General features: G+C 32.2%; 1 protein-coding gene across 1 annotated transcript in view; it reads left to right on the top strand.

Moving 5' to 3' along the window:
• LOC134710922 (uncharacterized) overlaps positions 1-23,137 on the top strand; it is a 153,259-nt gene that overhangs the window by 11,931 nt on the left and 118,191 nt on the right. The window contains exons 10-12 of the mRNA XM_063571338.1: positions 54-167; positions 17,648-17,806; positions 18,775-18,974. Coding sequence (XP_063427408.1) covers positions 54-167; positions 17,648-17,806; positions 18,775-18,974 — 473 coding nt within the window. The remainder of the gene's footprint in view (positions 1-53; positions 168-17,647; positions 17,807-18,774; positions 18,975-23,137) is intronic.

Raw genomic sequence — 23,137 nt, forward strand, 5'->3', positions numbered from 1 at the left:
CTCATTGACACACATACCACTTCTTTTATTAATTATTTTTGTTAAATTTCCAGAGACGAAAGAATGTTCTAGTAACCCATGCCAGAATGGAGGTTCTTGCACTGATCTGATTAATGCTTATAAATGCGCATGTCAAAGAGGATATAGTGGAGACAATTGTCAAAAAAGTAAGCGATTCATTACCAGCTAATCATTTTATTACAATTCAAATTTTCCGAATACTCTAGTTCTATCTATGTAGTGCCCATAAATATGAACCCGATAACTCGTTCTTTTTTCAAGATTGTATTTCTTATATATAAAAAAAAGATGTGCTATGATTTCCAATGAGACAACTCTTCATTAGAGACCAAAATGACAAAGAAATTAAAATTTTTAGGTCATCATATGGCCTTCAATAATAAGCAAAGCCCATACCGTGTAGTCATCTTTAAATGTCCCCAAAATGGCAAATGTGAAACAATTCAAACGAGAAATCTAACGGCCGAATTTATGTAAAAAAGTTAACGACAAACAAATATGTAACACAGAAACAAACCAAAAACCACTGAACTGTTGGGATAGATATACAAGTTAACCGTTGAGTTACGTACCAACCTTACCTGAAACGTAGCAAATCGAGAAACATGTACTACGTGAATATCGAAACAACTGATTGATTGATGGCAGTGGTGAAACAGTACAACATAAGAATGAACTATAGTATTCAGAAAAAGGCTAAACTCATCAGATAAATACACATAATAATAACCAAGTGGACGTGGCAGGCTATTGTATATCCCAACAACAAAAAGACAATAAAAACAGATTTGAGAGTACTCGCAGTTACTGATAGTTATAGTTTAAAACACAACTTTGAAAAATTCTTTAGGCTTTTTTCATAATATTTAAAAGAAAAAAAAAATCAGTGTTAAGTGTATGAAAATTTTAGGGAGAATAATTTCCCGACGAAATTTCAATTTATTATATCAAAAACAAGGACACCGACCTTTATTTTTTCAGCTTTAAATGTGCTTTCCATTCATAAAACTATTCTAAATAAAACTTTGTTATTTTAAACAGAATATCGAGCATCCTTAAGACAAACATTTTTGTCTCAAATCCTGAAAATGTGACTAAACAGCTCATCTGATTCACAAAATAAATCGCATACACTTGCCTGCTCATTATAATTTGCAAAACTTTACGTTGCTTTAATATTTTCATTCTAATATTTATCTTTAAAAATACCTAATCCTGTTTTTGATCTTTCAGGTATTCATACAATATCTTCTCCATCTTATGTTGAACTCGCTAATTTCCACAAATAGTTGGATAATCCCCAAAGGGCATTCAAACATCATTAGTCGATGTAAGCTAGACAATATGTTTAAATAAAAAAGACAAACAAGCTGTATCCGTAGTATCCTTTATCTCCAGTTCGATGGGATAAATTCGTTCAACATAGTCACCAAATTGTGTATTATTTAGTGAGAGAACATCATCTATTAAGCGGGACGTAAAGTTAAAGGATATTGCTAACTTCTTGTCTTTTTCATTTTTAGCCATGGTGTTGTCAGTTTGTTTTAGATTTATGAGTTTGACTGTCCCTTTGGTATCTTTGTCCCTTTTTTCTTATCTTTCTTCTTACGAACTTCGCTAATTCAATCATACATGGAAATTTATCTTTTAAAATTGTCTTAATAATACATAGAATTTAAAGTATATTGTTGATTAATTCATGTGTAATTCAGATTGTAAATAAAGGCAACAGTAGTATACCGCTGTTCAAAACTCATAAATCCATGGACAAAAAACAAAATCGGGGTAACAAACTAAAACCGAGGGAAACGCATTAAATATAAGAGGAGAACAACGACACATCACAGAAACGCAACACACACAGAAACGGACCACGCATCAGACAAAATTCCACGAAAACAACACACATAACATCTAAACCAAATACATGAATTTGGGATAAAACAAGTACCGTGCCACGTCTTATCTTAATATCTCAAAAATAAGAGAAAACAAACGACACAACATTAAAATGCAACACACACAGAAACGAACAATAATATAACAATGGCAATCTTCCTGACTTGGTACAGGACATTTTTAAAGGGGAATACAAATGGTGGGTTGAACCTGGTTTTGTGGCATGCCAAACCTCGCACTTTAATGGCCAAGTTAAATATAACATTGAAATGACAACATAATATTACAGGACTACAATACAAATAAATAGGAGAACATATTAGACTAAGAAACACATGATTAATAAATAACAAAAAGAATCAGGTTTAAAATTCAATACGTCAAAAACGCGCCTTGTCAACACAAGACTCACCAGTGACGCCCAGATATAAAAGATCGAAAGTGAAAAAAGTACAAAGCTGTACAGCACTGAAGATCAAAAGTTGAAAAAGGTTGTGCCAAATACGGCGTAGTTTTTATGCTTGGGATAAGAACATCCTTATTATTTAGAACAATTTATGCTATTGTAAACAGTAAATTTTATCAAATGAATATGAAAGAGATATACATAATGAAACTGAAGTATTAACTAATTACTGAAAACTAAACCCGAATACATAATGCTAAGATCAACACAGAATAGACACACCCGACTCAGTTCAGGCCTAAATGCAGTAAATCATAAATTTTAAAATGACGTCACATACGATTGCAAAAAGGCACAAACATTACGCCACATTTGAATTTATGAAATTTGGAAACAGCATGACGTCACATATAAAAAACTATAAATCAAAAGTAAGATAGAATTAGGATTGATTTAAGATTTTATTAGAACTAACTACTGATATTACATTTAAACAATGCATATTGCAATACTTATCAATAGCAATTAACTATAATATATATATATATGTCCAGTTTGTTATGAATCCAGCTTCAAACGTAAATTATCGTACAAAATTAAATATAATTAATAAAGGCGGTGATTAATTTGTAACACAATGTTCACTGCTTCATCCTATTTTTAACATTTTTACCTATTGTGTCTGGGTTTTTTTCACTCATCGTTGTCAATATAATAGAATTTGATGCGACTGTCATACAATTGAGAGGTTTAACTAGCTATAAAACCAGGTTCAATCCACCATTTTCTTAACCAAAAAAATGCCTGTACCAAGTCAGGAATATGACAGTTGTTATTTAGTCGTTCGATGTGTTTTAGCTTTTGATTTTGCCATTTGATTTGATCCGTTTTGAATTTTAGCTCGGAGTTTAGTATTTTTGTGAATTTACCTTTTGGCCTGCTCTGCTCTAAAACACTGGCTTAGAATGATGAAATCTGATTTTATATTCTATTATGAGATGGCTGATCTTTGCACGATTTTTTTTCATTTTTGAACTTTGATATTTTTGACTAATCGAATTCCTCATTAGTAAATTGATTCACTTATGAATTCCTCAAACTTCTACTATACTATTTGCCATCGGGATTCTTTGTATATGCTGAGAATGAATTTTGCTTCATCTCATTGAAACAGCCAAATAAGGCCAAAATGTAGTAAATGCTAGAAGGTAGGCAATGTATATTAATCATAATTTTGTATGGCCCCGCAACGAAGTTGTCGGTGCCATATAGTGTTATCCTTTGCCGAAATTCCGTAATTCCGTTATTCCGTCATTCCGCAGCAAACCATTATACGAAGTTTTTTTCTAAACGCTTTCAGATATTGGACTGATTTTTGGTATGTGATTCAACCATGATGAGTTACAGATCAAGTTAAAGTTTCATTTCGCTCCGCTAATTTTTGCCGAAATCACGGGCTTTGGACTTTGCTAAATTGTTAAAAATCACAGTTATTCGGTGTTTTATTCTAAATGCCTTCAGACATTGGGCTGATTTTTGTTATGTGCATTTACCATGATGAGTTACAGGTCAAGTTAAAGTTTAATTCCGGCCCGCTAGTTTTTGCCAAAATTACGGGCTTTGGACTTTGATAAATTGTTTAAAATCACAGTTATACAGACTTTTTTCTACATGATATGCCTCCAGATTTTGAGCTGATTTTTAATACGTGAGACTACCATCATGTTTGTGTCCATATGTGTTATTGAAATTGCATATTTTTCAACTTTTTGGGACGGGGCCATTTGTGTCGCTTTGTTACATCTAGTTCTAATATATAATGGTTGATATCTGGCTGAATTTTTTAAGAAATATAATAACAGTTGATTATCGGCGATTCGTATATAACTGTTTTAGTTTTAGAAATCGAATGTCATTTATCAAGGATTAAAAGGAACCTAAGGAACAATACATACAATAACAGTAATGTTGTATGTAACGGTTACTGATACTTTCACTTCATTGATATTTTTTCTATGAGCGTCTTTTAATTTGAACTAAATCAGTTAGTTATTTTTACATCATCCATTCATATACTAGTAAATAAATATTTTCAATTTCAGATTTCAGCAATATTTCCAATCATAATGTATCTACAAACCTGGATTGCTTTTCATCAAAAGAGTTTTGGCCTGTGCTGATTGTTTTATTATTCATAGTGTGTTGTTTGGCAACAGTAAACATTCTTCAAGCACTTTACGTAAAAAAGATCAAAAGTATGAAAAAAAACTAGATGATGCAGCACTTCTAGTTAACATTTAATAACCAATACATATTAGAATAGATCGGAGCAAGTGATTGTATTTAGTTGTTTAATCATATTATCAAATCAAAGAAACCAAGTATAAAGTACAATATCATAATCAATTCTAATGTATAATGCATCAACAGTGAATACAGCGAACATCACGTTCATTTCCTATCTAGACATATACAAAGAGGGTCGGTTCAGAATAACACTTTACGAAAATAGAGATGATTTTATCCTCCCCTTTATGAATTATCCTTTTCGATGTAGCATAATTCAAGCAGCACCTGCATATGGAGTATTCATCTCCAAGTTGGTACGAAAATCCCGGGTTTGCATCTTTTATCATGATTTCCGTGGTAGACGGCTGATGCTCACTAGAAGATTTTCAAAAAATAGTTTCTAGTGAACTTTTTTAGGAATTATCTGACCACGTCCCATACTCTCTTACCCGAATATGATCTACCGAACCACACTTCTCACCGGGTTCAAATTTATATGAGATAGAAATACACAGTTTGGACTATGGTTTTGCATTTTTCCTGATGTCGATTTTTCGAATATGAAAGTTGTTATGCATTAAAATTTATTTGTATACGGCTGCCTAATGACTTAATTTGAAGGCTAAATTCAAAGTGAGTTAATAAGATAATCAAGGTTTCTGCATGTTTTATGGGCTGTTTTCTGTACGTAAGTCCAGAAATAATTGTGATATTTACATACAATTTTATTACAAGAACATTTTTAAAATTTTATCCGCAAAAATGAGACGAAAAATGTTTGAGTTTTATTTGAGCTCTTGATTAATATATATATATACCGTTTCGATCCCTAACATCACTGAAGAGACATTTATTGTCGAAATCCGGATCTGGTGTACTAAAATATATTGACACCGTATGTTTGTGGCATAACATCGCGGCCACAAGTTTAAAAAGATTTTCTGTTTAGTATTAAATTTATTTTAAGATTCATTTTGTTATATCTTGTGATCAATTTTATTTGGCAATCGCCAATGGCAGTCAGCAGGGTTAAAGAACATCAGTTGTTCGACCTGTTAGTCAAATGCGTTTTGTTTAAATATACTTTTTCACTTTTGTGGTCTTTGGGAAAATGTTGTTTGTGCTGTTTTTAGACCCTTCTACAACGAAATTTGTTTAACATGCACATGTATAAAAATTGCGGTTTTTATCCAACGCAATCGTAGGTTTGAACGTAGTTTTCAATTTAGACTCGTTTACATTTTTTTGTTTGGGCTTTGTATCATATTTTCCCTCCGCTTTATATGATCCGTTCATCCTATATTGACTCTTTAAATTCAAGAGTTTATCTAAAAATTAGGTTACTTTTTCTGAAAATGAGGATACTCTTTATATGGCCTTCCAAATACCGTTTCGATCACTAACATCACCGAAGAGACATTTATTGTCGAAATCCGGATCTGGTGTACTAAAATATATTGACACCGTATGTTTGTGGCATAATATCGCGGCCACAAGTTTAAAAAGTTTTTCTGTTTAGTATTAAATTTATTTTAAGATCCATTTTGTTACATCTTGTGATCAATTTTATTTGGCAATCGCCAATGGCAGTCAGCAGGGTTAAAGAACATCAGTAGTCAAATGCGTTTTGTTTAAATATACTTTTTTACTTTTGTGGTCTTTTGGAAAATGTTGTTTGTGCTGTTTTTAGACCCTTCTTCAACGAAATTTGTTTAACATGCAAACGTATAAAAATTGCGGTTTTATCCAACGCAATCATAGGTTTGAACGTAGTTTTTAATTTAGACTCGTATATATACGTTGGGTTGATGTTTAGACGAGTTGTATATATATTAGGGATGTCAAAAGATCTGAAATTTAATACTCGGATACTCGGTCATGATACTCGAGTACTCGCGAGTACTCGGATAAATCTTAAATGTTTATTGAAAAGTTTAGATTTTAGGTAGGATGCAGTATTTTTGTTAATACCTATCATAAACATGTTAACGAAAGACAAACGTACTACAAACATAGCTTGATGCTCTGTTTTTTTGTGTATCTAAAAACAATGAATTACCGACCGCCGTTTCTATAAATAACCTATAATCGTTTGCCGGTGTACGTGTTCATGAACCTAATTTTAAAAAATTTAAAAATTTTGCATATAAAGTCCAAAAAAGTAGACAATATACATGTATGTATCATCTGTTCCTTAGGAGTTCGTATTTTTTTTTATAATACGACTTGTCCATTTATTGGCAACAACAATATTGGACTTCAGGTACTTGTGCTTATTCGTGTTGCTCAGTCTTACTTTTTCTTTGTTTTTTTTTTTGCACTATCGTTTATCTGAACTTCTTTTTTTTAGCCATGCCGTTGTCAATTTATTTTCGACCTACTGGTTTGAATGCTGCTCTCGTCTATATCTTTAAATTGTAAATTAAACAATTATAGTTCAGTTTCAAATACAGAGTAATTAAATTAATTTAAATGTACATCTCATAACAATTACGTTTATGATTAACAAACAAAGATAAGTGTTTACGGCTTGTGATGAGTTTTAAAATTATTAATCCATGAAAGTGTTGATCCGTTTACAAACACTGTTACAAATATCTCTAATCAGTTCCGTGTGGTTCACCGCAGGTAACATTGATTTTGTTCTTGTTTAGAAACATGATAGGGTCAACAATTTCAGACGAAAGACTGTTTGACTTTCTATTTTTTGTTACAATTAATGCATATGAAAAAATTAGCTCGGAAGGAAAGGACGTTGCTGGTATTGCTATAACAAAACGTAGCCTCAAGATAAACATCTTATGTCGTTAATTGATTTTATTTAGTATTACGAATGGGGTGTTTCAAATGAACTAAAGTGAGTGGGAATGTTTAGAGAAATATCTTAAGATGTATAACAGTCAAATGAGTATCCGAGTACTAAAACTGTACTCGAGTACTCGGCCTTCCGATCGAGTACCCGAGTACTCGACTACTCGTTGCCATCCCTAATATATATATATATTTACAACTCGTCTAAACATCAACCCAACAATGTTAGATCTGTAAATTTGCTTTCGCAAATTTTTGGTTCTTCCCTCGCCTGGATTCGAACCCATGCTACTGTGATATCGTGACACCAAATCGCCTGCACTGCAGCCGTCCCGTTAGACCACACGACCACCTGGGCTCTCAAAAAAAGAGCTTTTGCTGGCCATGTGTTACCTTTCCACGTCAGTTTTAATCTAGCGGCGAACTACAGTACATGATATATAAGGCATGAAGATGTTATTGTTACAGATCAGCTAAATTATCTATAGTAAAGGATCCTACAAATTAATGTAAGATACAGTCACAGAAAATAATTATATTCATAAGTAACTCTGAGTCAGTGACAACCCTACAACAGATGTGTCCATCGGATCGCCATCAATGATGGTGATACATGGCTGTGTACATAATGTATATACAACTCGTCTAAACATCAACCCAACAATGTTAGAACTGTAAATTTGCTTTCGCGAATTTTTTGTTCTTCCCTCGCCGGGATTCGAACCCATGCTACTGTGATATCGTGACACCAAATCGCCTGCACTGCAGCCGTCCCGCTAGACCACACGACCACCTGGGCTCTCAAAAAAAGAGCTTTCGCTGGCCATGTGTTACCTTTCCACGTCAGTTTTGATCTAGCGGCGTACTACAGTATATGACATATAAGGCATGAATATGTTATTGTTACAGATCAGCTAAATTATCTATAGTAAAGGATCATACAAATTAATGTAAGATACAGTCACAGAAAATAATTATATTCATAAGTACGTCTGAGTCAGTGACAACCCTACGACAGATGTATCCATCGGATCGCCATCAATGATGGTGTTACATGGCTGTGTACATAATGTATATACAACTCGTCTAAACATCAACCCAACAATGTTAGATCTGTAAATTTGCTTTCGCGAATTTTTGGTTCTTCCCTAGCCGAGATTCGAACCCATGCTACTGTGATATCGTGACACCAAATCGTCTGCACTGCAGCCGTCCCGCTCGACCACACGACCGCCGTCTTTTAAGAAATACTCTTTTCTAGTCTTTGTGGATGTTCACAGCATGACCTATGATAGAATCAAATAGGTCGGTAGAATATTCACTGTAGCATCATTTTTATTCCGCTATAGCCTCATCCCTGAAAATATAATTACTCGGTATAACCTATAATAGAAAATAATGGACTTGTCAACTATCGTTAGAGTAAAGCAACATTTTTCAACATGATTATGAGCGTAGTTGGTCGATAATGGCCGACATGTCTATAAATAGAACATAGGGGTAAAATGCAAGTTTTGTCTAATGTTGAAAAAATATTGTAAGAAGAGACGATCTGTCAAGTGCAAAAAAAGAAGAATGTTGAACTCTACCAATTGTTTTATACGTCAAAACTGTCAGACGATTTCTTATAGGAGTTGTTGCCCTATTTTCATTTTTGCCTGTTATCTTGAAACAATGACAGATAGAGAGAAACTTTAAATTGCAAAAGGTTCAGCAAGTCATGTTCTAAAAATAAGTATGCGTTGTCAAAATCTTCAGGTGACTACTTTTTAAAGTGATCGCCCTTTGATAACGATTTTTTGTGTGCATTATTTGCCTTGCATCTTAACAAACTATAATATATAGATAGAAACTTAAATAGGAAAAAGTATCTTAAAGACAATATCAAAAAGTTAGACATAAAGAAGATATCGTCCAACGTCTCCTTATTGGAGTAATTGCCCCTAAAAGATGATTTTTACCGGGTTTATGTTTTGCGGTTTTGGCTGATAGATATGATAATTATAGATAAATATCAAATATTTATAAATCACACAAAAGATCAGCAAGGCACGATCTATTTACAAGTCAAATGTTGACGATGTAGTTAATACATTGTCATTCTTATATATAAAGAGAGATTGCCCTTCAATGAGGATTTTTTATACCATCTTGTGTTTTGAGCTAAAACTAAAAAAAGAGAAAGAGAAACTAATTCTAATAATCAGTTATACAAGATCAACAATACAGAGATTTTTGTCATGAATAATATTGTCATCTACAATATTGGAGGGTGTCCTTTGTTAAATATGCACATAGAAAAATGTAGTGACAGAGGCTCTTTAGCGCTTCTAGTTTCATGTTGGGGCATTTATAGCTTGACATAACGGGAAGGGATTTTGAACGCCGTACGGTTGTCTATGATGGATGTCATCAACTACATTTGACCTTTGGTAGGTAGTTTTCTCATTGGCAATCACACCAAATCTCCTTATCTGTATATAGAGGAAATTAGACTGTTATTTTTACAACCACACATTTAGATTATCCAGTGTAAATGAGTATATCCAAGCAGTTGCTTACGAGTTTTGTGTCAGAACGAACTTTTGGATTTACTCCAGTGTAAACTTTCTTTTAGTTTTTATAATCTCGCTAACTCACATCAGGACTGAGTTTCAACATTATTAAAGTCATAAGAAACGAGTGACCGGTGAAAAATAATGTTCTTCGAATTCTTGAACCAATGCATACAAACATCATAATAGTTATCAAAGGTACCAGTATTATAATTTAATACGACAGACGCGCGTTTCGTCTACATAAGACTCATCAGTGACGCTCAGATCAAAATAGCTGTAAAGCATAACAAGTACAAAGTTGAAGAACATTGAGGACCCAAAATTCCAAAAAGTTGTGCCAAATACGGCTAAGGTAATCTAAAAATCATAAACTTAGTCTTTTGTGCACGAATTTATATTTTTTTTCATGTAAATTTCGTATAATCGTCATTTTTTTTTAATCGGTCAGTGTTCTTGTAAAAATATGGCAGATAATTAAAATTCGTGTTTTGAAGCCAAATTTAACGATTGTCACCTGTTTGTCAACAATCGACAAAAAAGCAACAAAAAAGCAGGGAAATTGAGCACGTGTTTAACATGTAAATTCAGATAATAGTTTATTTTAAGGACATCCATGCGTATTGTGATCACCGGATTTTTACGAGATGGGTCACACTGAGGTCAATATGCATACGGAAAATCTGTCGGGGGAATTGCTTCCTCGAAGAAGCAATTAAAATAAAGTAAACTTCTTCTAAATATGAATAAATTAAAGAATTTTCTTCAGAAAAAAGTATATGTACATAAGTTTTATAAGGAAAACTATCCATTGAGTTATAATACGACATATGCATTTTTGTTTTTTATTTCAGGTTTCTTATGACTTTAGGAGAGTCTCTTACATAGACCTATTTAAAACAAGTGTATAGTGCTTGCATTATGGTTTACGTGGCTGATTTCGGAAGAACAAGTTTTATTATGCAATCAAAAACTTTTTGGATAAGACTTTTTTGTGTAAAAATACCTGTTTTAACCTGAATCATTGGAACAAATGAAATGTTTTATTTTGGCGCTAAGGAAATATGGTTTGTGACGCAAATGAAAGATTATTTTGGTTCAAATGAAATGCCAGTTGACTTTACTAACCCAGAAATTTTCATTTCTTCATACAAATGTGAAAAAAACGTCTGAGATTTTCCAATCTGCAACTCGTTCATATTAGACAATATCGGTATTTCACAAAAAAAAACACATTTTTACCAATTCGCCTCTTCCGTAGACTGGTGACGGGATTACTTCCCTCAGTAAATGTGGTAGATACTTAGTCAGCCGTAAGCGGTTGATATAAGAAAGTACTATTTATCTCAGTCAGTATACGCGTTGCCTTGCAACACAGAGGTCCCGGGTTCTAGTCACTGTGACGACAAGCAATTTTGGATTGAAATTCATGCTCTCCGGTTACACCTTTAATAATGATTGATTTGGTTAATATCTTCTTCTTAGTACAACAAAGTATTTGATATCCATTTTAAATTTTGGATTCGTAAAATTTTATTGGATTTCCGGATGCTTTAAAGAAAAGTCATTGTTCAAAGTTTACAATACTTATGATAAACCTTTTAAGTGTCCTAATAATTCAAGTACTTTCGTGTTGATTGCTTAGACTGTTCATATGATCTTTATTAATATTTTTTTTTCTCAATATGAAGACAAAAAGACTTACATTCCATGTTATGTAAGTTCATAATAAACAAATATTGAACACATTTGAAATTGAGTTAAATCAATCAAGTCTTCCAAACACTTCATAAACTATCGTACAGCCACTGAAAAGTTTTAAGTTTTGAGATTTGATTACTGACCTATGAAAAGTAATTCTGAAGACGTAAATTGGCAATATCATTCTAATTACAGTACTATCGATGAAAGTTTCAATTGTAAGACGGTCTCAGCTAGATTTTTGAGAGAGAAAATATTGTTCTATTCTTCTGTAATAATTGTTTTCTTTATCCTGTTAAGTCGGGTTGCAAATTGCTCTCATTTCAGAGGAGGAACTATAAGATGGAAACCAATACATGACCAAACGGTAAGACTAAACGATTTCTAATGGAATTAAAGGGGCACTAGCTGTCAAATTCATGTTCTCCGATTTGACTTAAATTCTCATATTTGTTTTTTGACAATGTAAAATATTTATCCAAAATATCATAAGTCTATAAAATAAACAATTTATAGGGCATGTGCTTGATAGTATGAAGCTCCGTTTCGTGTGTATTTAAGTCTAGACGCGCCATCTAATTGACTACCAAGCTTACTTCCGATGACCGTAGAAATAAACTTATCACATATACCAGGAATGAAATTTAGTATTTACGCCAAACGCGCGTTTCGTCTACAAAAGACACACCAGTGATGCTCAATTCAAAAAGGATTAAAAGGCTAAATAAAGTACGAAGTAATGTATGGAGAGCATAGAGGACCAAAAATTCCTACAGCTCAGGTAATCTATTTCCGAGGTAGAAAAGCCTTATTATTAAAAAAAAATCAAGTATTAGCGATGTAAACATAAATATAGATATACATAGATTAAGCAAACTCGTGCAATTGGATTTTTATATCTGTTATATGATAAAATATATGTTTATCATTTCTTAACCTGTATAAGAAGGAATTTTTTTTGTGGATCGAATCAGTCAATCAAATATTTTATCTGTGTTTCCCATTCATTGTTAACATTATTTTTGATTAAATAATTTTACACACAAAGTGCATGCATTATTCGTCTGTAGCTAAGGGGTTAAATTAAATTAATATCAATACGGATTCAATGAGGTCGAATTATTCACTTGCAAGTTCACTTGTCAATGTTTGACCATATTGAACCATACTGGCTGCTAAAAGCGATTAATAATTTCACTATTTCACTTTCATTATTGATAGAACAAAAATAATCAAATCTTAGATTTTTTATATATCTCGTAGCTAATGCCCATTAACGCACATTAACGTCACTGGGCTGACCTTATACTGTCAACTGAAATATTTTTTTTCTTAATAGGCATTCCTTGTATGTCAGTTTGACGAGAAATCACAGTAGAAAACAAGCCTTGATTTACAATCTGTCGATACCTGTATCTTGACATTGCACAAAGTCATGTTTGTCTCGGACTGTTTATAACGTCTTTACCCTTAATCCATTGGATGTTGAATGTGTACTGATTGACAATTTAGTCTAAGATGCATGATCTTTTTATTAGTTAGTAGCTTTGAAATAGCTGTCAGTAACTTCGAGTACTCTTAGGTATGTACTAAGTGTCTTTTTGTTGTTTGGATACACAAGTACCCGGTCACGTCCACTCTGTGTAGTATTTGTATCCATCTGATGAGTTCAGCCTTTTTCAACTGATTTTTATAGTTCGTTCTTATTTTGTTACACCACTGTCTCAGGTTAGGGGATTGTTGGGATTCCGCTACCATGTTTAACACCGCCTCATTCTTTATGTATGTGTCTGTCCCAAGTCGGGAGACTGTAATTTAGTGGTTATCGTTTCTTTATGTGTTATATATTTGTTTTTTGATGATTTTTTGTAAATAAATTAGGCCGTTGTTTTTCACGTTTGAATTGTTTCATCTTGTCATTTCGATGCCTTTTATAGCTGACTATGCGGTAAAAGCTTAGCTTATTGTTTATTTTCGGATATTAAAAAGAAATTTTAAAGGAATGGCACAAAACGAGTGACCATGTTGTAAAAGAAAGCAAAAATACAAAAAACTGAAGAAAGATTTTAATGTTACTCAGTTTTCAAAGCCGACTAATGAGGTAGGTTAACATGTCAACATGTACTGTTATATTATTTATTTGTGCATTCCTCTGTCCTGAATGTTTCTGTCTTGATTTGTACTGTATTCCTGCCATATTATGTTTTCATTTTAGCCGTATATTTAAGATTGCCATAACAGCGGGTCCAACCCACCATTTTTTTCATAAAATTTTCTGTATCAAGTCAGGAAAATTGCAATTTTTATCTAAAAGTTCATTTCTATGTATGTTGCATTGTCGTTGTTTTTTTGTTTTTTTTTTGTATTGGCATTTCAGTGTTGCACTTGTTTCGTTGTTTTCCTATTATAGTTGACGTGTTTCCCTCGGTTTTAGTTTGTAACCCAGCTTTGTTTTCTCTAGATCGGTTTCTGTAAGATACTGTTGCCTTTATCTATTCATACCGCTAACATGTAGGCTTGTTACACTACACTTATCTACCTATAGCTTCATTACAATCTGAAATATTCTAAATATTTCCTAACAATTTCATAGTAGTCACTTGAAAATATGTAATTAGACATGATTTAAAATGCAATCAAAACTCTAAAAACGTTTGTGAGCTCCTTATTTTCAAAAGATATTGTTTTGACTATTGTCTCAAACCGAAATTTAACCTTTATTTCCATCAATTGACAGCTTGCATACAATTCGTTTCGATAAGACAACGACAAATGAGACAACTTTTCATACCTTATTGTCAATTTTCCTTTTTAGACAGCTATGTACCTTTGGCTCCATCATACGATTTTTGTATATAACACACCCGTGATATCGCGGGTCCGTGACTGAATTAAAGTATATGCGCAAGCCTTATTTTAGTATTAGTATTGTCATCTGATAAAGTCATGCCGATTATAAGATACACAGTTTTCTCTGCTTTCAAATCTTTCTGTTTGAACACGTCGAACTGGAACTTATCAATTATAAGTAACATTAATTATTTGGAAAACAACAGGTCCTGGAATGGAGTATTTTTCAATCAACAGCATTGTCCTATATTAGTTATAAATAAAGTTGAATTCTTTGATTCGCAGTTTTACGTCATGCTCGCTATCAAATTGAAAACGCCTTATTTTTAGGCCAGATTTTTAGTATTCGTATTGTTATCTTAGAAAGTCTTACTAATTAAAATACTACAATAGGTAACAATTTGACAATTTAGAAGTGTCAACCCTGTGATTATGACCCGTGTATATAGCATATGAAACCTGAATACACCGTTTGGTGGTGCACCTGTCAGATGCGGAACGTACAGATAAGATAATAGGTAACAGGTAAATATACTATTGGTATCGGTATCGGACTCGACCCGGAACTTCTTTATAGAGCATAGCATTCACGTATCGGGATACGTGCACGGATCGACTTATAGATACGTATCGGACAGATTTGTTTACAATAATGATTTAACCCCGATCTCAATTAAAACGGATAAAAATACAGAAATACAGGTTTTAACAGATTTTGGAACCCTATATATCTTTATTCTCATAAAGCCAATGCATTACATCGGTACAGAGATAACAAATACAACAATAAATATTTACAATATGTACAAAACAAGCGAGAGAGGTTACAAAAGTTACAAGCCAGGAGTACAAACACTAGTATTTATATTTTTTATAAAAGAACAAAGCTTCTTCAGAACTGGTTTTCTTGTACTTGACATAAGTTCAGAGAATTTAACTGTATTTTGCCGTTTTGTAAAATATGCAGTTAAAAACTCTTTTCGTTTTTGATGGAAAAAATTGCATTCAAATATAAAAAATAAAAAAAAAACAATTTACAGGGCATGGATTCGATAATAGGTAGTTTCGTTTCGTATGTATTTTAGTCTTGATGTCATCTAATTTACTACCGATATCACCCTCCCCCCCCCGAAAAAAACATACAAAAAAACAACCGACTGTCACATAACACGATATAAACAAAAACATAATTATCACTAGATATTTTGACCACGTTTCTAAGTCTGTTTGATTTCAATTTTAAGGTTAATTTTTTTCCGATTTTACCTGTACAAGAAGGACTTTTTGTGGATCGAGTCAGTCAATCAAAGAAAAACTCTTAATGTTTACATTCTTTTCTTTTACTAGCCTATCACACATCAATCATGCATAATCAGTCTCTAGCGAAGGGGTTAAATAGAAGTTCACTTGGATACGAATTCAATGAGTTCAAATTATTTACTTGCAAGTAAATAGTTTATCATCCATGTTTCTTTGCTTTTTTTGACAAAATTGAATGATGCTTGCTGCTAATGGCGAATTGTTATTTCACTTTCTTTGTTTAGTCTTTAGTTTTCTATGTTGTGTCTTGTGTATTATTCTGTTTGTTTGTCTTTTTTTTTTTTAGCCATGACGTTGTCAGTTTATTTTCTATCTATTAGTTTTATTTTTTTAATGCATTTCGTAGCTAGTGCCTCTTTAGTAATCAATATCGAAATATGGGACAAATATTAACTAAGAAGTTCATTTAGGTAATATTTATATTCATCGCGATTATAAAATTATAACACATCTTTACATATGTAAATTTATAAACCTTTTTAGAACATTCTTAATTATCTAACGAAAATATATAATCAAGATTTTGTGCTGCTGAATTTATAAATATAATGCAATTTAGACCAAGTCTTTACTGAGTTTTACCATTTAATGTGAGTCTTATAAGTACAGGAACACGTTTGCTATTAAATAGGTTGACGCCCATTGACATACCTAAAAACTGTTGATACGCTTTATTGACGAAACGTACATAATTGTAGGCAAGGTGAACATTTACATCTTTAATCATCTTGTCATACCTCCAGTAAGTATATCTTACATATTTGCCTCTCAATTGTGTTGTAAAGTCAAAACCATGTAAAGTCAAAACCATGATAAAAACTATTGCCATATTTTTAGATTGTCGTTGGTCGTCTCAACGAGATTTATTTTCTCGCTTAAACCGGTACGGGTTTTTTTTTGTGGCTTTGGCGACGTTAAAATTTACACTGACAACGGTACGTCAGTCCTTGGTTTCTATAGCGATAGTTTTCTATATAACTCTACTGCGATGAGAAAGGAATTTATCAGTCAGTAAGATCTAAGGAACATTCCGTAAAAAAGCGATAATAAATATCAGTATTATACACATATGTTTTTTCATGGTTCTAAAATCTGTAAATACTTATATGTTTGTATTGCCCAAGGTCATGCTTTTCCCTGACAGTTACACTTATCGACCTTCTATCTACCGTCACCTACGTATGTAAGATTCTAATTTGACTCATTACTTATGTCATATTCTCAAAACAATGTGTAAAACAGTTGGAAACTGTTGGCGAATTAGGGGGATATCCGTCCAATTTTTGCTAAATGACCTAAACTAATAGCCAAATCCTTATTAGGCCAACTTTGCCCGAAGGAGTTGAAACCCTAGTTTCTTAATAATTTCAGACAAAACAGGCTAAATTAGAAAGGTTTGTTATTTATGATGTCAGTACCGAAATACTGACTACTGAGCTGATTATGATCTCGGGGACTTATAGGTCACCGGCAGATGTATCAATTCAGTGATGAACAAATGAAAACTTCTTAGTGGTCTCAAGGGGATATAGGCAATGGGGCATACATCTGAAATTTTGTCTCACTGTACCTTAAATTTCAAATGAATTTTCTGATCACTTGCTCTCCATTTCTTTTGTTTAGCATGTATTTTTTTTTTACCTCTTGTCATTTTAATTACACTATGTACATGTTTGATGACAATATTATATTTATGTTATGTAACTATATATGGTTTCGTAGACTACTTCAATTCTACTAACACAAATTTGAGTGACAGTGTTAACATCATTTTAATAATTGTAAACATATACTGTTTCATTATCTTTTGATCTGTCCTTTTATGTTGAATATACTCTAGAGAATGATGAATGTTCTAGTAATCCATGCCTGAATGGAGGTTCTTGTACCGATCAGATGAATGCTTATAAATGCTCATGTCAAAAAGGATATAGTGGAGATAATTGTCAAATGAGTCAGTATTTCAGTATATCACAAGGACAAAGACATATGTTCCTTTTTTTTAAAGTTATATTGTTAAATACTAGTAGACGATATTGTTTTCGGGTAACTAAAATAAGAAAAGGACTTATGTAATAAAAATGTAACAGCTGAATTTACACAAATGTATAACAATCGCTTAGTCCTGGTATCTCTGATGAGTTTATTTGTACACGAACGTCTGGCGTATGTAATTATAATCCTGGTGCCTTTTTAACTAATTATACTTTGATTAATTATTCTTGTCTTTATATTTTCCTTTGAAAAGAAATTTCTTCGGCGATGTTATTTTCAGGTATTAATATCCATGCTATCTCAATATTATCTTGGCTACACTTATTTTGCATGACGAAAACAATACTTACCGCAGGCAGATCAAACTTTGGAAGAAGATAAAGAAAGACACTATAATGATAGAAACAAACAGAAACAAACAAAGAGATGTCTCATTAGCAATCATATCACATGTTCTTTTTATATATACAAAAAACAACAATCCTTTAAAAAAAAGTGTTCAGAAAACTAGAATAAGCAAAACGAACCCGCCAAAAACTGTGTGAACTCATTAACATCGATAGGTCATCCTTATCAAATGGTCAAATCAAGAGTTCAAACACTGCAAAAGAATTGATTACAACTATCATATTCCTGACTTGGTATAAGCATTTTCTAATGTAGAAAATGGTGGACTTACCATGGTTTTATAGGTACCTAAACCTCGCAAGAGTCGAAAAAAACCTCTTGTCTTTTATCATAGATTACTGAACTTAATAGCTCGAGTTGAATTAAATGCAATATTAGTTGTCTGAAATGAAATGATTACTATCATTTTACAACAGTAATATTTTCATTTGAAGTCCTGTTACTTCAAAATCAGTAGATACATTTGGAGACATTTTTACACTAATCGATTTACTATTAATGAGAATTATCATATTTCAGATGTCAGCGATATTTCTCCCAAAAAAGAATCCACTCGCCAGGACTGTCTTTCATCAAATAAAGTTTGGCCTTTGTTGATTGTATTGTTGTTCATAGTGTGTTGTTTGGCAACAGTATGCATACTGCTATCGCTTTATGTTCGAAAGATCAAAAGAATGGGAAAAAAATCAAAACTAGATGCATCATCATCAGACACTGTTGTGAAAGAGTTGAAACTATGATACTATTATTATATATATAAGATAAAATAAATATCATCGCAGCAAGTAATTGTTTATACAATGTAGTTGCTTTACAGTATATCTGAATTGACTATATTATATATGTTAACTTTCAAAATGTTGTATTTCATAGTCACTACTAAAATCAAGCCAACAGTTACGGTGAGAACAGTAGTAGTTATTTTGACGATATGTTAAATATTCTGGACTCTAAATCTCAAAAGAAACATTGATTGTCGAACTGAAATGACTATCACAAGCCCAGTTACCAGGCAGTTTTTCTGAACAGGAATGAAAAATTACAAATATTGCTTTATTGAAGTTTCTTAATTTTAAATTTCAAATAATTTTAAAATTAGGAATGTATCTATCGTGTGTGTAACTCGGTAACCTTGTCTAGATAAGGTCTTAATTTCATAGTCTTGTCAATATTTAAAATAGATTTAATTGTCATGAAGGGTTTTTAAATCAAGTGTCGAAATATGTATCAGGTGCAGTGAATATTGTATTTTTTGTGTGTATAAAAGCCTAAATTGGATATATGTCACTTAAGTGCACACTGAACAAGACAAGCGAAATATGCATTAAGTATAAACTTTTACATTTCCAAAAATTAACTGAAATTTTATGTTGACATTTATGAAATTAAAAAATGTAGCTTACTTATGTCTTTTGCCAAATGCTGTTTTGAATTCTGAAATTGTGGACATATAAACCAAACATACGTACTTTTAAAATGTTATTTTTGCAGTTTTATGGTGTTGTCTATCCTTTCTCCTTTCATTTGTTAAAAATAATATATACTTGTTCGATGTTTATCGGCAGCTACGATCAAGAACAAAAATGTAAAGTGGCATATAACTACTACAATTGACTTGCACAGCCAAAACAGTTTAGAAAGTTATTGTCTTTTCAAGTAAAACTAATAAGTTGGTACATGAATCTGACAAAATTTAATTTAAACTTAAGCCATATTTTTCTCTATATCTGAAAGGTATTTTGGTTTATTCCGTTGTCTCAGAAACTATAAACCATTGTTGAGCATATCATTCATTAAAATCCTAAGCAGAGCTCATGTTAAATTTGTTTATATTCTTTTAGAAATCATAAAAAGAGTCTAAGAATATATTAACGATAAAGTAATAACAATAGTGAGAAAGGATAGACAACACCACCATTCAAAGAAGAAGATAAACAAAAACAAAAACAAAAAAGTGATCAGAGAAGTATACAAAGTAAACACTACAAAGAGAAGTAAAGATCCAACATTACGAGCAATATCAATACGGATGAAAGCATATTCTTCAAAAATGTAAGCAGTACCTTGCCCACAAATATAATAACAAATGAAACTCTGGTAATAAATAACATTTCTTGATTATTATTGATGCGCAAATATCAGAAACACAGTTTTGGCAGTTTTTGGCCACAGCTTTATTACAAACTACACAATTAAAAACACACAAGGCTTTGTCCTTTTTAACTTTTTTTAATGTAGCGTTTTTGATGAGTCTTTTGCAGACGAAACGCGCGACTGGCGCAAATACAAAATTTCAATCCTGGTATCTTTGATGAGCTTATTCATTAATGATATAAAGTTAAACAATAACGTCATGAACGTATAACCACATTAGAGACACCCCTTAATGTGTTTATCTCGGTTTTAGTTTGCAATCCGTATTTGATTTCTCTCAATCGATTTTTTACTTTGTATGTTTACCCCAATATATAAAACAAAATGTAATTAGAGTGCAATGAAAATATCAAATTTGTGATTAAAACAATGTAAAATTTAGATAAATGCTAATTAATAGAACAGAGAACAGCTGAAGTGATCTGTTCCTTGAAGCTATCAAAGGATGGTGCCTGAACTAGGACCACAGAGAGCTTGTTCCACTGTGATTTTGTAAACGGAAAGAATGAATGTTTGTAGGAGTCTTTTGATGTATGGATGTGCCTATATGAGAGTGGAGGGTTTTTACTTGTTCTTGATTCTTCTTTTATGAGTATGAATGATATAACAGCAACAAGTCGTAGATGGTATGATATTTTGTACATCATTACCAATCTTGTATGTAGTTCTGCTTTCTGCTGATGATGGTTAATTTAATGTAGTAAGTATGTTTGTAACACTACTTGTGTTGGGGTATTTATTACAAAGCACCTAGTGATTGTATCATCTCTCTATTCTGTATACCGATTCGGTTGTGTGAGGGTCCCAAGCAGAACAAGAATATTCAACTCTGGGTCTGGCGAGTGCTTGGTATGCCTGGGATTTTAAGTGTGTGTTTGTTGTTTTTTAAATTTCGTTTTAGAAAACCCAGTGATTTGTTACATTTGGATGTAATGTCATTTATATGTTTGTCCCACTTCAGGTTTGACTGTATTGTGACACCAATGTACTTAGCTGATGTTACTGGTTCAAGTTTGCGTGTTTTGATTTGTTCCCTATACATCTATTATTAGTATATCATGGATTCCCATGTCTTTGGTGTACTTGATTATGTTTTTTTTTTTCTAGAAACAAACTTGCGTTTTCAGTTCTACATGTATCACGGAACTCCTTTGTGCGTATCCGGTTCTATTTGGATTAAACAAATCTCAATTAAGGTTAAATGATCTACGTTTACATGTAACACAGAAGTACAAAATGTCATATAGACAAAGCCAATAAAAAATGAAAGACCAAAAAATTACCACAGCACCATTACACAATGACGAGATGTATAAGTACAGAACCACCTTATATGTAACAAAGAAACACGAAAGGCATATGGACAAAGCACGTTAGCAAAAATGAAAGACAAAAATACAAACATTTAACTTAGCACAATCACACAATGATGGGATATATAAGTACAGAGCCACGTAAAATGGGTATTACCCCCAAAAAAAAGACTACACAGTAAAAGTAATATTCTTAAAGACAAATAAAGATATAAAATACGTTATTAAGATGACAAACAACGTCACTACCCGAATCTATACTTCAAAACCATCGTTTATTATTTGTGAAGTAGATACGGAATATTTATCAACAAGGTCTATGTACCTTCCGGTGATTTTTTTTGAAAAAAAGGATGAGCGATGCTCATAAATTGGTGGTGTTTTACAAAGTCTAAGGATCAGCTGTTAACTCATGAATACCAAATAAGTATTCAATATGCAGTTGAAGTTGGTATATTGCTACTAACATTACCAAGTTGCAATACATTGATTATTCCTTTATCAAAAAAATGTGTAATCACCTTTTTCTAGAAAAGAGGGGCGAAAGATACCAGATGAACAGCTTAAGTCATAAATGGAAAACAAACTGACAACGCACACACATTTAAAAGCTCAATATAGTACAAAATAAAGTTAAATAGTTAACTGGTAAACTTGAACTAAAAAAAAAGATGGAGCTACCTTAGGTTGCTCAATATACGAATGGTTTAAACATGATTATTTTCGTGCCAATTTTTTAAATAATTTTTCTAGTGCGTTTTTTATTGGTTCTTTTTTGTATTTAGGTCAGGATAAGAGTTTTGGTCAAATGTTTTAAATCCTTGGTTTTTACTATCGATACATGCAGTGTAATATATTTTGCTTCATAACTCCCGTTAACTTATCCCCTTCATATGAAACTCAATAGCTTATCTAAAAGGTCATTTATCAAAATTTATGCAGATTCTAGATTTCTTTTGTTTCGACTTGAGACTCAAATAATACCAATCCAAATATAAGGTAAAATTTCTTTTCCCTCATTTAAAAGACAAACTATCTTAGAGGGGGGCATCTAGAGAAAGAGCTCCATAACCTATTAATATTTTTTTAGCTTATTTTGTTCCTGACTAATGCTCTTCTGACTTAAAAATCTTAATTTCAATTTTATTAAATTGCAGTCCACTATAACACTGAAGCATTTGACTGTACTTTTAAATAGCAGTCTACCAGTCATTATAAAAATCACCATAAAGTATTTTAATGATTGTTTTATTGAGAACATTTGTATAACATGTATTTCTTATAATATTCAACTTAATTTTTGTTTGTGTTCTTTTTTTAATTGTTCATGAACATTAATAATGTGTTAACTGTTGATATTTATAGTCTTTTTCTTCTTTGCTGTGAATACCACTGTCACTCTAATATAATTATAA

Source organism: Mytilus trossulus, chromosome 3 (assembly GCF_036588685.1).
Source record: "Mytilus trossulus isolate FHL-02 chromosome 3, PNRI_Mtr1.1.1.hap1, whole genome shotgun sequence".
Lineage (NCBI taxonomy): Eukaryota > Metazoa > Mollusca > Bivalvia > Mytilida > Mytilidae > Mytilus > Mytilus trossulus.